We start from the raw sequence: 19,735 nt of genomic DNA, 5'->3' as shown, positions 1-19,735 counted from the left end.
CTGCTTGGCCTGCTGTGTTCATCCAGCTCTACACCTTGTTATCTCAGATTCTCCAGCATCTGCAGTTCCTACTATCTCTGGGTGATAAAGATATTTGGGAAATAACAACAGCATACATTTTTTTAGCACATTTAACATAATGAAGTATTATGGACCTTCACAGGAGCAACATAAAACAAAATACGACAACACGCCATGAGGGAGATATTGGGCCAGATATTCTGAAACCCTATTTCTGACCCAGACTGGACTAAAAATGATCCTCTTTTCTTTAGGGGAATTCCGCTGTGAGATTCCCAGACAAGGGCCTCCTGTTATGAACCTGTGCAGGAATTCATGGATGTGGCAATAGAAAGAGTGGCCATGCAGACCATGGGTCACCTTTTGCAACACCATGTTCTGACATTTAAGTGCCCAGCAGCACAGCCAGGCCCTTCAACAGATGCTGTGACAAAGTACATGTGGTGTTAGCGCTAAGTGGGTGAGGGGAACTAGTGTGTCAGGTGGGTGAGAAGGGGGGTACATAATGCTCTGGGTAGGTGAGCGGGGTTAGTGTGCCAGACAGATGAGGGGTTCGAATGCCAGGTTGGCAGAATGCCAGGTGGGTAGGATTGGTAGCATACCAAGAGGCTAGGGTGCCAGGTAAATGAATAGAAAGTCATAGAGTCATACAGCATGGAAATGGACCCTTTCGTCTAACCAGTCTATAATGACCATAATTCCAAACCAAACTAGTCCCACCTGCCTGTGCTTGGCCCATATCCTTTCAAACATTTCTTATTCATGAACTAATCCAAATATCTTTTAAACGGTGTAACTGTACCTGCATTCATCACTTCCTCTGGAAGTTCATTCCACACACGAACCACTCTCTGTGTAAAACAATTGCCCCTCATGGCTTTTGTAATCTTTCTCCCCTCATCTTAAAAATATGCCCCCTTGTCTTGAAATCCTCCATCCTAGGAAAAGGACACTTGCCATTCACCTTATCTATACCCTTCATGATTTAATAAACCTCCACAAGGTCACCCCTCAGCCTCCTACGCTCCAGTGAAAGAAATCCCAGTCTATTCAGCCCTTGTTTATAACACGAACCCTCCATTCCCAACAACATCCCAGTAAATCTCTTCTGAACCCTCTCCATCTTACTAATATCCTCCCTAAAACAGAGCGACCAGGACTGCACACAATACTCCAGAAGAGGCTTCACCAACATCCTGTACAACCTCAACATAACATCCCAACTCCTATACTCAAACGTCTGAGCAATGAAGGCAAGTGTGCTAAACACCTTCTTAATCAATCTGTCTATATGTGACACAAATTTCAAAGAATTATGTACCTGATCCCTTAGATCTCTCTGTCCTACAACACTACCCAGCGTTCTACAACACTACCCAGGGCTCTACCATTAATTTTTAAGTCCTGCCCTTGCTTGTTTTACCAAAATGCAATACCTCGCATTTATCCAAATTAAACTCCATCTGCCACTCCTCAGCCCATTGATGCAATTGATCAAGATTTCTTTGTAATCTTAGATAACATTCTTCATCATCCACTATACCACCAATTTTTGAGTCATCCACAAACTTACTAACCATGTCCTCTATTCTTATCTAAATCATTTACAAAAATGACAAAACAAAAGTGTGATAAAATAAGTTAGGGGAGTAATGAATGGGAAGGGTCTGACAGAGACTCAGGGATGGAGGCATTTGTTTTGGGGGGTTTGGGAATTGGGTTCCTGTGGTGAGTAGGGCCTGCTCGGGTCTGGGTGGTTCAGATTTTGGCCAGGTGGGAGAGATTTTGATGTACGTTGGGTACATAAGGGGGCAAGAGGTGGAAAGGGTTTGGGCCTATGAGGGAAAGGAGAGGGGAGGTTCTGAGATAGAACAAAAAGAACAAAGAAAATTACAACACAGGAACAGGCCCTTCGGCCCTCCAAGCCTGCGCCGATCCAGATCGTCTATCTAAACCTGTCACCTATTTTCCAAGGATCTGTACCCCTCTGCTCCCTGCCCATTCATGTTGGTACCATATCCCTCCACCGCTGCTCAGTCACAGCAGTGTGTACCATCTACAAGATACACTGCAGATGATTTGGGTCTGGAAGGAAGAAGGTCTGAGGGAGTCTGGGCGGGGGGAATGCAGAGGGAGGTGGTGGGTCAGAGGTAAGTGTCGGTTTGGGTCTGGGTGATGTCAGGTCCAAAAGGTGTGAGAGCTTGTCAGAGGCAGGAATCAGTTGGGAGTGAGAAGTATCAGAGCACGGGAAGCAGAAATCAGGCTGATGGTTGCGGGAGGGAAGTTATTGTGTGTTGTCCATTCTGTGGTAGAGTCAGACCGGTAGAAGGTGAGGTGTCAGTTCCAGGGAATGTCCAGGACAAAGCAGCCTACTTGATTGGTACCATATCCCTCCACCACCGCTCAGTAGCAGCAGTGTGTACTATTTAAGGTACACTGCAGAAATTCACCAAAGATCCTCGCACAGCACCTTCCAGACACACAACCACTTCCATCTAGAAGGACATGGGCAGCAGATACATGGGAACACCACCACCTTCAAGTTGCTCTCCAAGCCACTCACCATCCTGACTTGGAAACATATCACCGCTCCTTCACTGTCACTGTGTCAAAATCCTGGAATCCCCTCCCTAATGGCATTGTGGGTCTGCCTACCGCACATGGACTCCAAAATGTTCAAGGAAGCAGATCACCACCTTCTCAAGGGCAACTAGGGATGGGCAATAGATGCTGGCCCAGCCAGCGATGCCCATGTCCCATGAATGAATCAAAATGAAATAAGCATGAAAAGCATGTATCCATGGATGATGTAAATGATTAAAATGCTTTAATGTTATTACTAATCCTGTGCATAAAGGCATGTATAAAATTCCTTCTTTTCTAATTCTTCTGTTTAAAACAAAGAAAGAATTTGATTATATATGCCATGCTTTATAATCTCGGAATTGTCCTCCAAGCTACACACCATCCTGACTTGGAAGTAAATCACTACTCAGTCACTGTTGCTGGGTCAAAACTCCAGAAATGCCTCTCTAACAGCACAGCAGGGGTACTCAAGACCCTTGCCATAGACTACAGTGGCTCATGACCATCTTCTCCGAGGCAATTAGGGATGGGCAATAAATCTAGCAATAAATAAATCTAACACTCGCATCCCATAAGTGGAAAAAAAAATCAGGTGCTTTGCAATCAATGAAATTGAAGATCATTCACCTGAAAGGTTAATTCTCCATGGATGCCACTTGAGTTGCTGATTATATCTAGCAATTTCTGTTTTCATTTAAGATTGCCAGTGCCTGCAGTGTTCAACCATTGAATTAGTTATAAAGTGTGCTCACTTAGTCACCCTTGTTTTGCAGACACTAATAGCAGCTATTTCACTCATGCAAGTTCCCCAACACACACAGACACATACACACACACACACCTACAAACCAATGTTAAGTTATAAAATTGATCTCATCCAAAGCACCGCGGCCCTGTTTCTATTGAGAGACCCCTTAGATTCATAATTCTCATCTTTGTGCCCTAATCTCTCCCTGCTTTTGTTTTTTTTTCCCCTGGGCCTCTGTGATGTCCTGCAGACCTCCAAGAATTTTGCATTCCATCTAAGATGGCTGTTGAGCATCTTTTGCACCACCAGTGGTAACTACGCCAACAGATATCTGGGACTCAAGCCTTGAAATTTCTTCCAAAAATATCTCTAGCTCGTTTAAGACTCTCCTTAAAACGTAAAACTAAACCCCTTGACCAAAAGTTTGGTCAACTGTCTGAACACAGCGTCTCCGTAAATGGTTAATATTTTATCTAATATCCCTTCTGTAAAAAACAGAAGTTTAGATCAGAACTGAAGCTGCGTTGTACTTGTTGAATGGGAAAAATAAGTACAGGTCATAATCTAAGGCACCAACTTGCAGTTTTCAAAGAAAAGTTTCCTGCATCATGGAAATCTGATGCCTTAAAGCATTGATTTGTTCAAAAAAAAACTCTTAAAGTCCATAATGCCATCATAACAATACAGAAACTCCACAAGGAACAAATTTACTTTGTCACCTTGAAGAAATGGTTATTAATTAAACTGATGGATTGATGGAATCCATCCATCCACAAAACACTGGTAAAAGCCTTTGAATTTCATATATAAAAGATAAGACTCATGCTGTCATTGTAAAACTGTGGCCCTGGTCCAAATCCTCTCAAAAGCTGTGGACAGGATAATTAAATAAATAGACCTTCTCCATACCAACCCTCTCCCCCTGACCTACAGTCAAATGGCAAGGGATTTTCACACAGACACTCTCTCTTCATAATGACTATTTCCATGTTGTTTTTTCAGAAGTCCTGAACTAACTTTCCAGTAGAGCAATCAGGATCACTCACATGGGGGAGGGGATGACTTTGTGGCATTATCCATACGATATAGAAGCAGAATTAGGCTATTCAGCCCATCGGGTCTGCTCCACAATTTGATCATGGTTGATATGTTTCTTAATCCCATTCTCCTGCCTCCTCCCTGTAACCGTTGATCCCCTTACTAATCAACAACCTATCTATTTCTGTCTTAAATACACTCAATAACTTGGCCTCCATGGCCTTCTGCAGCAATGACTTCCACAGATTCACCACCCTCTGGCTGAAGAAATTCCTCCTCATCTCTGTTCTGAAGCGTCATCCATTCATTCTGAGGCTGTGCCCTTCGGTACTATACTCCCTTATTAGCAGAAACATCTTCTCCACATCCACTGTATCCAGGCCTCTCGGTATTTTTAAAGTTTCAATGAGGTCCCCCCCTTATCTTCCTTATTCCATTGAGTACAGACCCAGAGTCTAGGCCAGGATGTCAATAGACGATTAGTCAAGAGATTCAAGTATTGGTCTGAGGACTCAAGTTCAAACCAACAGTGGAATTTGAATTTAATTAAAACGTCTGAAATTAAGAGCCTATGATGAGCATAAAACCATGCCTAATTGTCAGGAAAAAACACTATCTGGTTCACTAATGGCTTTTAGGGAAGGAAATTGTCATCCTTATCTGGTGTGGCCTATATGTTCATTGAGACCAAACTTCAGGAACAAAAACAGAAGTTGCTGGAAAAGCCCAGCAGGTCTGGCAGCATCTGTGAAGGCAAAAACAGAGTTAACGTTTCTCGTCCGGTGACCCTTCTCAGACCAAACTTCAGTTTTGAAGAAAAGTCATGTCAGAGCTGAAACATTCACGCTGTTTCTCTCTCCACAGATGCTGCCAGACCTGCTGAATTTCTCCAGCAACTTGTGTTTTCATTTCAGATTTCCAGCATCTGCAGTACTTTGCTCTTGTATATGTTTGATGCCCACTGGCAGTGAACTGTACACAATGTGAGTCTACGTCCTTTGGCCAGGATGGAAGAAAAACTGTGGGAAAAATGTACAGGATGTTGGCGTTAAGTAAAAGTGGGAATAATAACAGGCATCTGAGTAGCTGAGCACCATGTCTTTGCACTGCCTTATTTCAGAGCATGTCTTTAAAACGTAGCTTTGGTGAAAGAACTATAAGCACTTCAGAGGCATGCCATTTCATTTCCAATCAACATGTTTCAATATTTTCAATTACGATGGAGCCTTACAATTATCCATAATAATGGAGCTACAGTTAATGGATTTAGTCAGACATGGCTTGCCCACCTTTTAAATTAGATTTATTCCTGTTATGTATTTCCTGTTTCTGTGTTTCTAACTTGAATTAACATCCATTCAAGTAATTTAGTGCATAAAGGGCACATATGCTTTTTCGCCAAAAGCCAATTACTCAATACTTCTTCAAGCCAAAGAAGAAAGATGTAAAAGATGTGAAAGATGTAAAACCCAACAGTGAAGATTTACAATCTGTGGGCACTTGGTTTCAGTCACAAAACATACACAAAGACAGAATGCCTTTTTCAACATGTTAATTTATAGCTATTTTGTATTGGCACATGATCATATCACAGACTCAACTTACACCTACTGTGAATTAAACAATGGAAAATTAAACTAGCTCTAGTACTGCGGAACAAAGACATGCTTTCCTGGAGATTTTCATCAGCACAGGTTAGGATAATTCACAAGAACACCCATTGAAGCAGAAAACCAACATCTATATGATAAGATAGGAGAGTGCTGATTGATTGGCAACATCCTTCTTTCTAAGTTGGCTGACTGCATGTGCGCACAGCTGTTCCAAGGTTTCACACACAGCGATTGGTATTGGCACACCGAATACGGCATTGACCATTGGTTCCGGAAGTCACATCCATTTGTGGACCTCAGAGGCCCATGCAGCCAGATAGAAAATCAGAGGGAAAGCTGGGAAGCAGGTAAGTCTTCTCTCCTACCCTTATTTTACGGTAACGTTTCCTCACTCTCAGTTTAACCTGTTCACTCTCTCTGTCCGTCCTTGAATACAGAATACTGATTCCAGCTCTGCAGTAATGTTCCCATTCTTCTCTTCTTTAACTTCTCAATAGCTTGTGCCCATTGTCCATTGATTAGATCATAAAATGTAGGAGCAGATATAGGCCATTCTGTCAATCAAGTCTGTTCCATCATTGAATGGAGTTGATGCGTAATCTGATAATTCTCAACACCACTTTCTTGCCTTTTCTCCATAACCCTTTATTTACTGGTTAACATCTGTCCATCTCAGCCTTGAATACACTTAATGACCCAGCCTCGATAGTCCTCTGTGGTAAAGAATTCCTCAGATTCACTGAGAGGAGAAATTTCACTCTAAATCTGTCTTAAATGGACAAGCCTTTATTCTGAGATTATCGTCTCCGATCCTAGACTCTCCCACAAGGGGAAATAACCTTTCCACATCTACCCTGTCAAGTCCCCTGAAAATCCTGTATTTTTCAATGAGGTCCCCTCTCATCTTTTCAAGTGAGTAAAAGCCCAACTTGCCTAACCTCTCCTCACCACAAAACCCCTCACAGTCACAATATCATGTACATCGTTATCATTCAATTCCCGTTACACAATACCTTCAGCAGCCAAACAGGGGAAACTAATGAAATCTCTCACATCCACAGGTCAAACCTTCCTCCAGTAGGCATTGACTGTTGGTTCTCTAACCTCAACCCATGAGACCTTATTTGCCCTAACACTACCACAATGTTAAATTCTTTTCAGCAATGACAAACAATGGTTGAAATGTCTGTCTCCATGAGGTTGAGAATGTGGCTAGAACATCGAGAGGTGAGGTATGCTTCGGACATTACAATGACCCCTGGTCCATTGGCTGGATGGATGATGTTGTATTTGAAGGTAAAACCACAAGTTTAATATTTGGATGACTATCTCCTAGAGAAGATCCAGGTGCATTATGTAGGATGAGTAGGACATAGAAAAACAGAAAATGGGAACAGCAGCAGGCCATTCAGTCCTTGAAGTCTGCTCTGCCATTCTATATTATCGTGGCTAATCATCCAGATGAGTCCCCTGTTCCTGCTTTCTCCCCCATACTCTTTGATCCATTTAGCCCTAAGAACGCAGAGCCTTGAGGGACATGTCCTTTCTCCACAAGCACATCCTGATTTTGCTTAAACCAAACAACGAACACTACTGCTCTTTGTTTTCCAAAACACTTGTGGTTGAGATTTATTTTTTCCTTTAAGGGTCCAGGCGTTTCCTAACATGAATTAGCATTGGTTTACGTTTAAAACCTGCCACAGTGACACAGACTACCAGTGTTAGCCTGTCCTTCCAATTTAACAGGAAGATATCAGTATGTTGAATTAGGCAGTAAAACACTTTCAGGGATTTATAAAGGGTTTTATTGTAACTCTATAGTTTAGTACAAACGCCAATTTCCACCTTTCCCTTCTGAATACAACTCCGCTTTCGCTCTCACCCCCCACCTCGCTCCTGTGAAAGATGACAGGATTTTTTGAAACATTAAATAAACCCACCAGCAAATTAGCAAAACACCCCATTAGCAAATTACAAACACTCCACCGAGGGCAGTGACACAACAAAAGAAAACCAATAAAGTACGGAAAACAGGGGAGGGGACTCAATCAAAATGGTGCTTTGGGGGGAAGAACGCATGCCAGCCCCTGCTGTGCCCACCTATCTCTGAAAGCCTCGAGGATACCAGGGTATGCTCTGTTCTCCCTCCTCAAACATACGTACAGATATAGCCACACAAGGTGAGTGCAGACCACAACCCCCTCCACATCCTGCTGCCTGGACCTGTTAATGTGTACGAGACCCCTGATCATAGAGTCATACAAATGTACAGCAGGAAACAGACCCTTTGGTCCAACTCATCCATGCTGACCAGATATCCTAAATTAATCTGATAATCTACCCCCAGGAGTATTACAACCAGGAACCCGGCTTTTCTATTTAAACCCAACACCAGTTAACAAATTAAAACAACAATTTACTAGCACGGTCCACTAGGGGCAGTGCAACAAGAATAAAGGCGATGGATGTTTAGGGAAGGAGAGAGTGCTCAATCGAAATGGAATTGTAGGCCGAGATAATGCACTCCTGCCCCGGTGGTGCCCACTTCTCTCCAGCTCCTGTGTTGGTGAAGACTGTAGACCAAGGAATGTGGATTCACAAAATAATCAGTTATGACTGTCAGCCTGGACCAGACAGTAAGAGTTGGAGCGATTCCTGATGGATGGAATATTGCAGTCTCAACCATCATGATCCATTGCTCCGGACTACAAAAGTCCCTAAAAGCACATGTTGCCAGAAAAATGTGGGCCCAATGAGTGAATTGTAACACACCACAGTCATCATTCCAAAATCCAACACATAAGCCATTTGGTTTCCTCTTGTCCTCTTTCTGACCTCGCCGATATCCTAAACTTTTCGCTTCACCTTTCTCACCAAAACAAACACATTCTGGTTTTGCACATAAGTAGATCTCCCTTCCATTTCAGAGGCCATTTAAAAATCAGCGACATTTTTAGAGCTAGGGAGTCACATGGAGGCTGGATGAGGGAGAGTGAGCCAATTTCCTTGCTTAAAGGACATTGGTGAACCAGATATGTTTTTATGATAATTAATGTTAGCTGCATGTTCACCATCACAAATTTGCTAATTTAACTTATTTCCAATAATTGTCATGTTGGGATATGAAGCTTTGTCTCTGGTACACAGCAATGTTTTCATTCATGTGTTGTGGATGTTGTTAGCTATGCCAGAACTTATTGCCCATCCTTGATTGCTCTTAAGAAGATGGTGGTGAGCTTCTTTCTGAACTGCTGCAGTCCTTGAGGTTAGGCACACCCTTAGTGCTGTAAGGGAGAGAGTTCCAGGATTTTGACCCAGTGACAGTGAGGTAATGGCAATATATTTCAAAGAAAGATGGTGTGTGACTTGGAGTGAACTTGCAAATGAACCTCCCACGTTCTGCTGTCCTTGTCCTTCTAAGTGATAGAGGTTTGGAAGTTGCTGTCTAAGGAGCCTTGATGAATCTCTACAAGGCATGTTTTAGAAGATACACACTGCTGCGACTTTGCATAGGTGCCAAAGTGAGTGAATGTTGCTGGTCATGGACGGGGTACTAATCAAGTTGGTTATTTTGTTCTGGATGGGTATTGAACTTTTTCAGGGTTGTTGGAGCTGCACTCATCCTGGCAATTGGAAAATTCCACCACATTCCTATCTTATAGATGGTGGATGGGTTTGGGGAGTCAGGAGGTGAGTTATCGCTGCAGTATTCCTTGCCTCTGATCTGTTCTAGTAGCCACTGTACCTATATGGGTGTTCAATTTCTGATCAATGATAATCCCAGATTGTCAGTATTGGGGGATTCAGTGGTGATAAGATCATTAAATGTCAGGAAGAAAACATCAGATTCTCTCTTGTTGGAGACAGTCATTGCCTGGCATTCGTCTGGCGCAATTGTTACTTGCCACTTATCAGCCCAACTCATAGTGGAACTCAAAGTGACCACCAGTGAGTAGGTTATTGATGAGTCCATTCACTCTGAGGCTGTGCCCTTGGGGCCCTATCTCTCCTACGAGAAGAAACATCTTCTTCATGCCCATTTGATCCAGGCCTCTCAGTATTTTGTACGTTTCAATTAGGTCCCTCCTCATTCTTCTAGACTCCATCAAGTACAGACCCAAAGTCTTCAACCACTCCTCATATAATAAGCCCTTCATTTCCATGATCATTTTTGTAAATCTCCTCTGGACTCGCTCCAAGGCCAAAACATCCTTTCTTAGATTCGTGGCTCAAAACTGCTCACCATATTCCTAATGTGATCTGAGCCTTACACAACCTCACCAGTGCAACTCTGCCCTTGTGTTCTAGCCCTCTGGAAGTAATAAGTGTTGAAGTTTACCATCCAGAGTACATTCTGCGTGACTATACCAGGCTTTTGCTTGACTAGTCTATGAGATAGGTCTCCCAATTTTCGGCACAAGCCCTCCCAGGTGACTATAAACAGGACTTTGCAGGGTCAAGAGAATTGGGTTTGCTGTTGTTATTTTTCGTGTCTAGGCCAATGAGAAATGGGCCATCAATTTCATACATTTCTTTAGACTTTATAGTGGATTGATACAACTTTGCTCGAGACACTTTAGAGGCGCTTAAAGTCCACCACATAACTGTGGGTCTGGAGTCAAATGATGGTAGGTGCTCATTTTTAAATTTAAATCTGAGATAGACAAATTTTTATTAAGCAAGGGTATCAAGGGATATGGGCCAAAGGTAGCTGTATGGAGTTAGGTTACAAATCAGCCATGATCTAACTGAATCGTGGAGCAGGCGTGAGGGGCTGAATGGCCTACTCTTATGCTCCTGCATGTAGGCCAAACTAAGTAAGGATGATAGATTTCCTTCTCTAAAGTTTATAACTGAACCAGATGGCTTCTTACAATAATTGACAATGATTTCACGGTTGCCATTCAAATAGCTTTCATTTCCAGATTTATCAATCTATTTCAAATTTACCAGCTGATATAGTGGGATTCGAACCCAGAGCCCTGGATTAATATCCAGCAATAGCACCATCTTTGCAATTAGGCAGGGGCAATAAATGCTGGCCTGGCCAGCCCCACCCACCATCTGTAAATCGATACAAAAACATTATTATTCAGAGGATAAGATTCAGACCACACTCCGGACACTGATAGTAAAAGTCTTGGCGTTTCCATCATGGAGTTCCAATCAGTGCACCTTCGTAGGATAAACACCACAGTCTCTGCATCTTCATATGTAACCTCTACTTATATCCCATTATTTATTAATAAGAGGTAGGTAACCGAATGCAAATGTGTTAGGCCAGAATCAGTGATATTGTCCCATGTGCTCCAGAGGTGTGTAATAACATCTCTGAACTTAATGACTAGAAAATACTACAAACATTTCTGAACCGATTGACTAGAAAATATTGAAATAACCATAAACAGTTTTGCTGTGAGCTTAACAAAGGCTTCTCACAAACACAATGCCAGTTGCCATTGACAATTTCCCACTTTCGAATTCACTGCTATCAGCTGTGCAGGGCAAGTTAGCTACTTTCCCACAAAGTGTAAATGCCTGAATCCACAGGGATCTGTTGCTCTCAGCTTCCGAGAGACAGCTTAGTCACAGCGTTGGAGCTCCAGAAGACACGCCTCTGCGCATGCAATTTCTGATCTCAGCTTTACTTAGCTCTCAGTCCATCAGCTGATGATATGAGGACCAGATTTCAGAATTTCTGGAAGAGATACAGAGGGAATGTACAGAAGAACCTTGACTTCATTGCCCATGAAAGCAGTAGAAACAAAGACAACCAAGGATGCCAAAAGATATGAACTGGAATGGTCCTATGACTCTAAGCTGACCAAAGAGACATTGCAGACATCACCCAGTGTAAGGCAACTTGTGAGCTGTTGCCTTTGGTAGCCACTGTTTCCTTCGTTTTGCAGGCACCATGCAATAAAAATGGGATAAAAGGTTAAATGATGAAAATTAAATTTAAAAGCATTTATTTTTCCAGATAAGAAGCAGAAAGAGCTAACAACTTGTGTAGTTTGAGAACATTGCTATGCGTGCCTGCTAATGGGATGCCAGCACAGTATTAAATGAACATGATGTAAAGCTGGGATGGTTATGGGGAAGAAGTACTCTCCCGCAACACACCCCACTTTCAATTTTTACAATAACCTGCTCAACTAACAAAAACAATATGAAGAAGTGGATGTCAAAAAACACACAAGACATTTGCTCTTGCTGTGCCAAACTATTGCAGCAATAAGTGGATGACAAGCTGCAATGACCACATGTGTAATGTGAATTAATCAGCAAAACAAGTCTTATCCTATTTTAAAATTCTACCAATGGCTTGTACCTGACTTCAAAAATAAGCCACCCTCCCTTGTAACTCGCTATTCAACAAGAAAATACATAAGCCAGCATTATCGCTGTCAACAACAGAGAGCCTGTTCAAATATCAATCATTGCTTACCATCAAATGAGTTAAATATATCTTATCCAGTGAATGTGCACATCAACCGATAGATCTTAAGCTGGCTTGCTCTGCCTCTTACCTGAATATGCAAATTCACCAGCTTGTTTTCTGAAGAAGCGTTACCATTGTCACCATCGAAACAGATTATAACTAGTTTGTATACTGGCTGCTGTATTGTAGTATAATAGTTCCTTGACAACAAAAAAAATGCAGTACCTTGCTCCATGGTCACTCCCTAAAGATCCCATCCTCCGAGCTGCTTTAGGATAACTGTTTACATTTGCATCCTTGGTGTTCTGTTTGGTTGCATTCAACACAGCCTCCGGCTCTGAAGAGGATGGTTTCAGCTTTGTTCCTGCCATAATTCTGGCTGCATCAGACTTCTCTCAATTAATTCACACACTGAAACCCACAGCAGTTACTCCTCTGCAGGCAGCTACCACCTGGTCTTAAATTCATACATCTCTCCCTGCACTTGGAAGTGGACTGGTCCTAACCACCAGATCTTAATTCTGTCTTCACGGTGCAAAAATTAAAAATAAAGAGACATGCAAAATCTTACAGCTGCATTGATTTTTGCCAGAAGCGTTCAGCAACAGGGGTGGACGAGAGTGGTTGTCACAAGCAGACTCTATAACGGTGCCTGAAATGCTGCATCAAATGATGTACAGCTGCTTTCAGAGCTCAGCTAGTTTCTCTTATCAACCATGTGGCAGTTTTGAGTCTAGGTGTAAAATATTATTTTATTGTGAGAGTTAAAGTGAAAATTACAGAAGGAAATGTATGTGGTTAGGGGCTTCCTTTTCGTCATCTCTTCCTCATGGTTGCAAATGTTCAAGATGCTGACCATTACAACCGTTATAATTCTTAGAACTTCCGCTGTCAGTGTCCAACTCCAGTGTAAGACTGAAGGCAAGACTGGTATTTTTAGGAAACAGTTCACAGCTTCAGGATGTCACAAAGCACTTTACAAATGAATAAATACCTCCAACATTGTAAAACAGAACACATAATAACTAATGTGGTTAGCAAGGTTGGTTAGATGGCAGGCTTGCAGTAGTATGATACCAACAGCATAGGTTCTAATCTTGCATCCGCTGAGGTTACTGCGCAGGTCCTGTCTTTTCAACATCACTCTTTGCCTGAGGTGTGGTGCCCTCAGGTTAAACTCACCACCAAGTTGTGCTCACTCTCTAATGTGGAAGCAGGACTGTGGTGACTTCACCTCTTACTTAAATATTGGCCAGGAGAAAACTCATCATGCTCTTTTCAGAGCTAGGCTCCACAGTTTATTTTGTTGTACTGTCCTTACAGAAAGATGTTAATGGGTTGGAAGCAGTTCAGAGAGGGTTTACTAGACTAATACCTGGCATGAGAGAAATCTCTTACAACGAAAGGCCTGTCAGGCTAGGCCTGTATCCTTTGGAGTGTAGAACAGTCCGAGGTGACTTAATTGAAAATGTAACATCCTGAGGAGATTTGACCTGTTGGATGTGAAGAGGATGTTTTCTCTTGTGGAAAAATCTAGAATTAGAGTCATAGTTTAAAAATAAGGAGTCAACCTTTTGTTTTAACTTGTGGGGCGTGGATATTGCTGACTTGCACATCCCTAGTTGCCCTTGAGAAGGTGATGGTGAGCTGGTTCCTTGGACCACCTGCTGTGGGTTGGCCCACAATGCTATTAAGGAGGGGATTCCATGGTTTTGACCAAGTGACGCTGAAGAAAAGATGATATATTTCCAAGTCAGGATGGTGAGTGGCTTGGAGGGGAACTTGCAGGTGGTGGTGTTCCCATGTATCTGCTGCCCTTGACCTTCTAGATGGATGACAGTGATGAGGAATCGTTTAATTCTCCAGAAGGTTGTGAGCTTTCGGAATTCCCTTCTTCAATGCAGAATCTTTAAATATTTCTAAGGCAGAGGTAAATAAATTCTTGATGACCGAAGGGATGAAAGATTATTGGGGATATTCAGGGATGTAGAATCAAGGTTAGCCCTGATGTTATTGAATGGCAGAGCGAGCCCAAAGGGCTGAGTGGCCTACTGTTGTTCCTTGTTTGCATGTTGTTCTGGGAGGACACAGGGGGGTCTCAGTTTGATATGTAATCTTAAAAGTGGCACATCTCCAGAGCAGCACTCCCCCAGTACGGGACAGGAGGGTGAGCTTAGATTTTGTATTTGATTCAATAAAGCCAGACTTGAACTCCGCAACCTTCTGACTCTGAAGTTAGTTCTGAATGTTGGCTAAGAACACTGCTGAAAGGATCCCTCTCCAGACGCAGTACTCAAGCTGGGAAATCCAAACAATTGGAATAAAGGCCAGCACTAAATTATATGAGATTTGGAAAAAATATGCATTGTGTATCCTTTATCGAGACCCTACACACAGCAATAGAAATTGTAGTTCATCTTTTATAAAACTTTATACTTAGGATGAAATCAGTAACTCAAAATCCATGATCTAACTCAATCTTCTGCTCACTAGTTTGACTTAAAACAGATGATTCATTGGCAGAACATGTTTAACAACAATGTGAACTTATGTAGCACCTTTCACACAGTAAAATGTGATACCATGCTTCACAGGTGATAGCTGTTGGGTATCTGATCAATAGCTTGATCAAAGAGGTCATTTTCAAGCAGTCTCTTAAAAAAGAGGACAGAGGGAGGGACATAAATGAAGAGGTCTGGCAGGAATTTCGGAGGTTAGGGATCAGGCAGCTGAGGGCATGGCCACCAACGGTGGAACAACTAAAATCCAGGATGCATGAGAGGCCAGAATTGTAGGGGTGCAGAGATCCAAGAGTTGTGAGACTGGAAGAGATGGAATAGTTAGGGAGGGGTGAGGCTATGAAGGGATATTAAAACAAGGATGTGAATCTTTTGTAAAGCTTTTGGGGAGGCGATGGCCAGTGGTATTATTGCTGGACTGTTAATCCTGAGAGATAAATAATGTTCTGGGGACCCAGGTTCAAATCCCGCCATGGCAGATGGTGGAATTTGAATTCCATAAAATGTCTGGAATTAAGAGTCTAATGATGACTGTGAATCCATTGCTGATTGTTGGGAAAAACCCATCTGGTTCACTAATGTCCTTCAGGAAAGGAAACTGCCATCCTTACCTGGTCTGGCCTACATGTGACTCCAGACCCACAGCAATGTGGTTGACTCTTAACTGCCCTCTGGGCAATTAGGGATGGGCAATTAATGCTGCCTAGCCAGTGACACCCTCATCCTGTTAATGAATGAATAAAAATAAATCTAAAATCATGCTATCGTTGAAAAATCAGGTCAGAGGTGAACTGGGCTGGATGTGAGTTAGCCCATGGGGCGGTAGAGTTTTGTTGAACACAAGTTTGCAGAGTAGAAATTGGGAGACCAACTGTAATAGAATCTGGTAATACTCAATTAACGCAAACAGGAGAGTAGGGCAGTGCTCTGCAGATCAGTGAATGAGAACAAACAAACGAATGAACAAATGAATGAATGAGTTAGCGTTATTGTCACAGGTACTCAAATGAGTACAATGAAAAGTTTACAAATCGCCACTTATAGTACCATCTTACATACAAAAGTACCTCGGTACAGTTTCTTCAGTTACAGGATCAGTTACAGTGTTACAATGTCACTAACACACAGTGCTATCTTAATTATAGGCACCGTCCTTAGTTACAGAATAGAGAAATGCAGAAAAAAAAATGCTACCTTGCAGCTATGCACAGTTTAACAATAGGTCACAAAAGCAAGAAGCGAAGTTAAAAAGGCAAACATCAGAGTCTCTGTCCTAGGGCTTTCTGTAGCAGATCAGTGCAGAGGACCTCCACATGGTCTGACTGCTGACTGTCGTCACGCTCCCACGCACCGGTTCACTACCCCAGATCTGCCCTAGGCTGGTAACCCCACTCCAGGCCACTGGTCACTGGTGTCCCCACATCAGAGGCAGGGGTCGGGTATCTGAGGGCAAGAGCCAGGAGGAAAAGAGGGAGGAAGAAGAAAAGAGAAAGAACAGGTGGAGCGGGTGAGCTCTGGCTGGAGCGTCCTATTCCAACACCATCTTACCAGGGGAAGGTGATGGGGAAACAAAACAAGCCCACAAGACAAAAAAAGCAATATTCATGCTCAGTTTCAAACAGCTTCCTGGCAAATTTCGATACGGAAGTGCAATAAATGAAACACATTTGATAGCTGTTTCTAAAGAACCAGCATTAGCACAATGGGCCAAATCGCCTTGTGTTGTGATGTGTCATTCTGTGATTCCATCTGGAACACACATTCATAGAGTGGAAAAGCTGATTGTGAGGTGATGAAAAGGCCTTTCTGTGCATCAGTTCAGTATAAAATACTCCCAGTACAGTACATATCACTCAGACTTAGCAATGTAGAATGTAATAAGGCTTTTCCACAATCTATTGGAGCTCCTCCAAGTATGTCTATCTAGGCGAGACCAACTAAGGAAGCCCACACAACAACTGTTCATTCTCATTGGTTTTCATAAGACTGATATCAGAAAATGCAAACTTGCATTCAGAAAGCATCTTTCACATCCTCATGGGCCATCACAAACAAAAGTTATGTCAACAAATGCAAAATGTTGTTTGTTTACAGCAACTTAAGGTAGCAAATGGATCTTAACTATACTGGCACATATTATTCCCTCTCATTCATTTCTCTGCTACCCTGTGTTCTCTTTCCAAAGCAAGCGTAAGGCCTCAGCTAGAATTTGTTCCCATTATGCACTTCATTCCAAACTCCACAAATCTCAGTTGATATCCATTCTCCTGTTTTCCCTGTTTCCTTTCCAGCTGACTGGATATATACAGTTATCCCTCTTCCTGCTTCACTGCACCCTTCTGCAAGCATTTTTTTTCAGTCTTTCCTTAACCCCGTGACAAAAGCAGTCAGCTTTTCCACTGTTTGGCAATTTGCAGATTGATACACTGATACTTTGCCTTATAACTCAAACATCTAAGAAAATCCAGCTTGGGCTGGCAAATGCTAGAAATCATCTTGCCACAGAAGTGTCAAACAATGACCATTGCCAACAAGAGAGACTCTAAACATTTCCCATTTACATACAATAGCATTATCATCACTGATTTCCACGATTACCAACTTTCTTGGGGTTACCATTGACCAGAAACTGACCTGGGCTCGTTATATAAACATAGTGGCTACAAGAGCAGGTCAGAAGCTGGGAATCCTGTAGCCAGGAACTCCCCTTCTGACTCCCCGTGGCCCTGTAATCTACAGCCAGGAGTGAGATGCAATGCTCCCCACTTGCCTGGATGGGTGCAGCTCCAACAATACTCAAGAAGCTTGACACCATCCCGGGTAAAGCAGTCCATCAACACCTACAATTTTACTCCCTCTACCACCAACACACAGTGGTAGCAGTCTGTACTATATACAAGATGCTTTGAACCAACTAACCAAGTCACTTTTGACAGCACTTTCTCCAGGCACTACAGCGGTTCCAGAAGGCACCTCATCACCACCTTCTCAAGGGCAATTTAGGAAGATCAATAGATGCTGACCCAGCCAGCAATGCCCATGTGCCATGAAAGAAGTTTTTTTTCAGAAGTAAAGTCAGGGCTGGAGGAGAAAACTATTTGGAGTTGGATCAGTGGGAGAAGTGACAAATGATTTCAGTAAAGCAAAATTATTGCAGATGCTGGAAATCAGAAATAAAATTGTCTAAAATCCTGGAAATATTCAGCAAATCAGACTGTGTCAGTTAAGACATTTTGAATTGAAGGAAACAATATTTAGGAAGTTTTATCGGGGAAGTGATGGCCAGTGGTATCAACTCTAGGCTATTAATTCAGAGACCCAGGTTATATTCTGCAGATAACAAGGTGTAGAGCTGGATGAACACAGCAGGCCAAGCAGCATCATAGGAGCAGGAAGGCTGACATTTCGGGCCTACACCCTTCATCAGAATTTCTGATGGCCGACATGTGACTCCAGACCCACAGCAATATGGTTGACCCTTAACTGCTCTCTGGGGAGTTATGGGTTTGAACAATAAATGCTGCCTGGCCAGTGACGCCCTCATCCGATGAATGAATTAAAATAAAAGAAGTTTCAACTTGGGTTAATTGCGATCAATTATAATCTATTGGCACATGAAGGAAAGAACCAAATGGGCCATAGTTGGGGACATGGATGCCTCTGTCATGATACATTTCAGTCCCTTGAACAAGCATTGAGGGACAAGTGAGTCTCTTGTAGTGCAGTGGTCTTATCTCTATCTGTGGGCCAGGTAACCCAGGCCAAATCCTACCAGCCCTGAACTGTGTCATAATACATCTGCGCATGTCAATTACAAACCATCTAGACAGAGAAGTTGCCATATTCATGCTGAAAATGTGATATTAACACATAGTGGCTGAGGATTTTCAACTGTAATGAACAGAGAATTGCATGAGCTAGCATCTGTCAGACCCTGTAACATTTACCAACTGTCAGTGGTAAACTCATTTTGGCATAAATTTGCAACTTCATGATTATGTACTGGCACATTTCACCTGACATTATTTCATGGAAAGAGAAACTAAGTAGTGATCTGCTAGAGCTCTTTTGAAACATGAAACTGTTAGAGAGAGTGGACACTTTCCAGTGAGTGCAAAACTAAGGCTTGTAAATTTAATTATAACTAGCAAAGACCCAGAATACTATCACACTCAAATTAATGCAACTGCATTTTGTTGAATGTAGAATTTCTAGTTATTCTTTCACTAAAGTCTGGATCAGATTTCCAATTTCTTCTTTGGAAGAGCTACATAAAGCCATCCGTGCGTGAAAACAGTATCAGGAACATAAATTCAAAATTGCAAAGACTCGTGCTTTGTTCAAAGACATAGAATCTCCTGAGCTGAAAACGCAGGTTAACAACTCATGGGCTCAGTGTTATTCAAGGAATAAACAACTCTATTGCCTGCTCATTCCCCACCAAGCTCACCTCCTCCTACCTCAATTCTGTTCTTTCCCCTTTGGTCCAGGAACTCCCCACCTACATTTGGGACACAACTCACGCCCTCCACCTTTTCCAAAACTTTCAATTCCCTGGCCCCCAACACTTCATATTCACCATGGACATTCAGTCCCTGTACATCTGTATGGGGCCTAAAAGACCTTTGCTTCTTCCTCTCCCACACGCCCAACCATTCCCCCGCCACTGACAGTCTCATTCACTTGGTGGAACTGGCCCCCAACTTCCTAAAATCAAACAGGTGGCTATGGGCACCCACATGGGCCCAAGTTATGCCAGCCTCTGTGT

The 19,735-nt window shown here is 42.5% G+C and overlaps 1 protein-coding gene across 1 annotated transcript in view; it reads right to left on the bottom strand.

The window, feature by feature from the left end:
* kcnt1b (potassium sodium-activated channel subfamily T member 1b) overlaps positions 1-19,735 on the bottom strand; it is a 345,244-nt gene that overhangs the window by 208,953 nt on the left and 116,556 nt on the right. Inside the window, 2 exon segments of the mRNA XM_048613616.1 lie at positions 7,601-7,604; positions 7,821-7,857. Coding sequence (XP_048469573.1) covers positions 7,601-7,604; positions 7,821-7,857 — 41 coding nt within the window.

This window comes from Rhincodon typus, chromosome 28, assembly GCF_021869965.1.
Source record: "Rhincodon typus isolate 14 chromosome 28, sRhiTyp1.1, whole genome shotgun sequence".
Taxonomy (NCBI): Eukaryota; Metazoa; Chordata; class Chondrichthyes; order Orectolobiformes; family Rhincodontidae; genus Rhincodon; species Rhincodon typus.
Note: the sequence above shows the minus strand (reverse complement) of the source record. Positions and strands in the feature narration are given on the sequence as shown.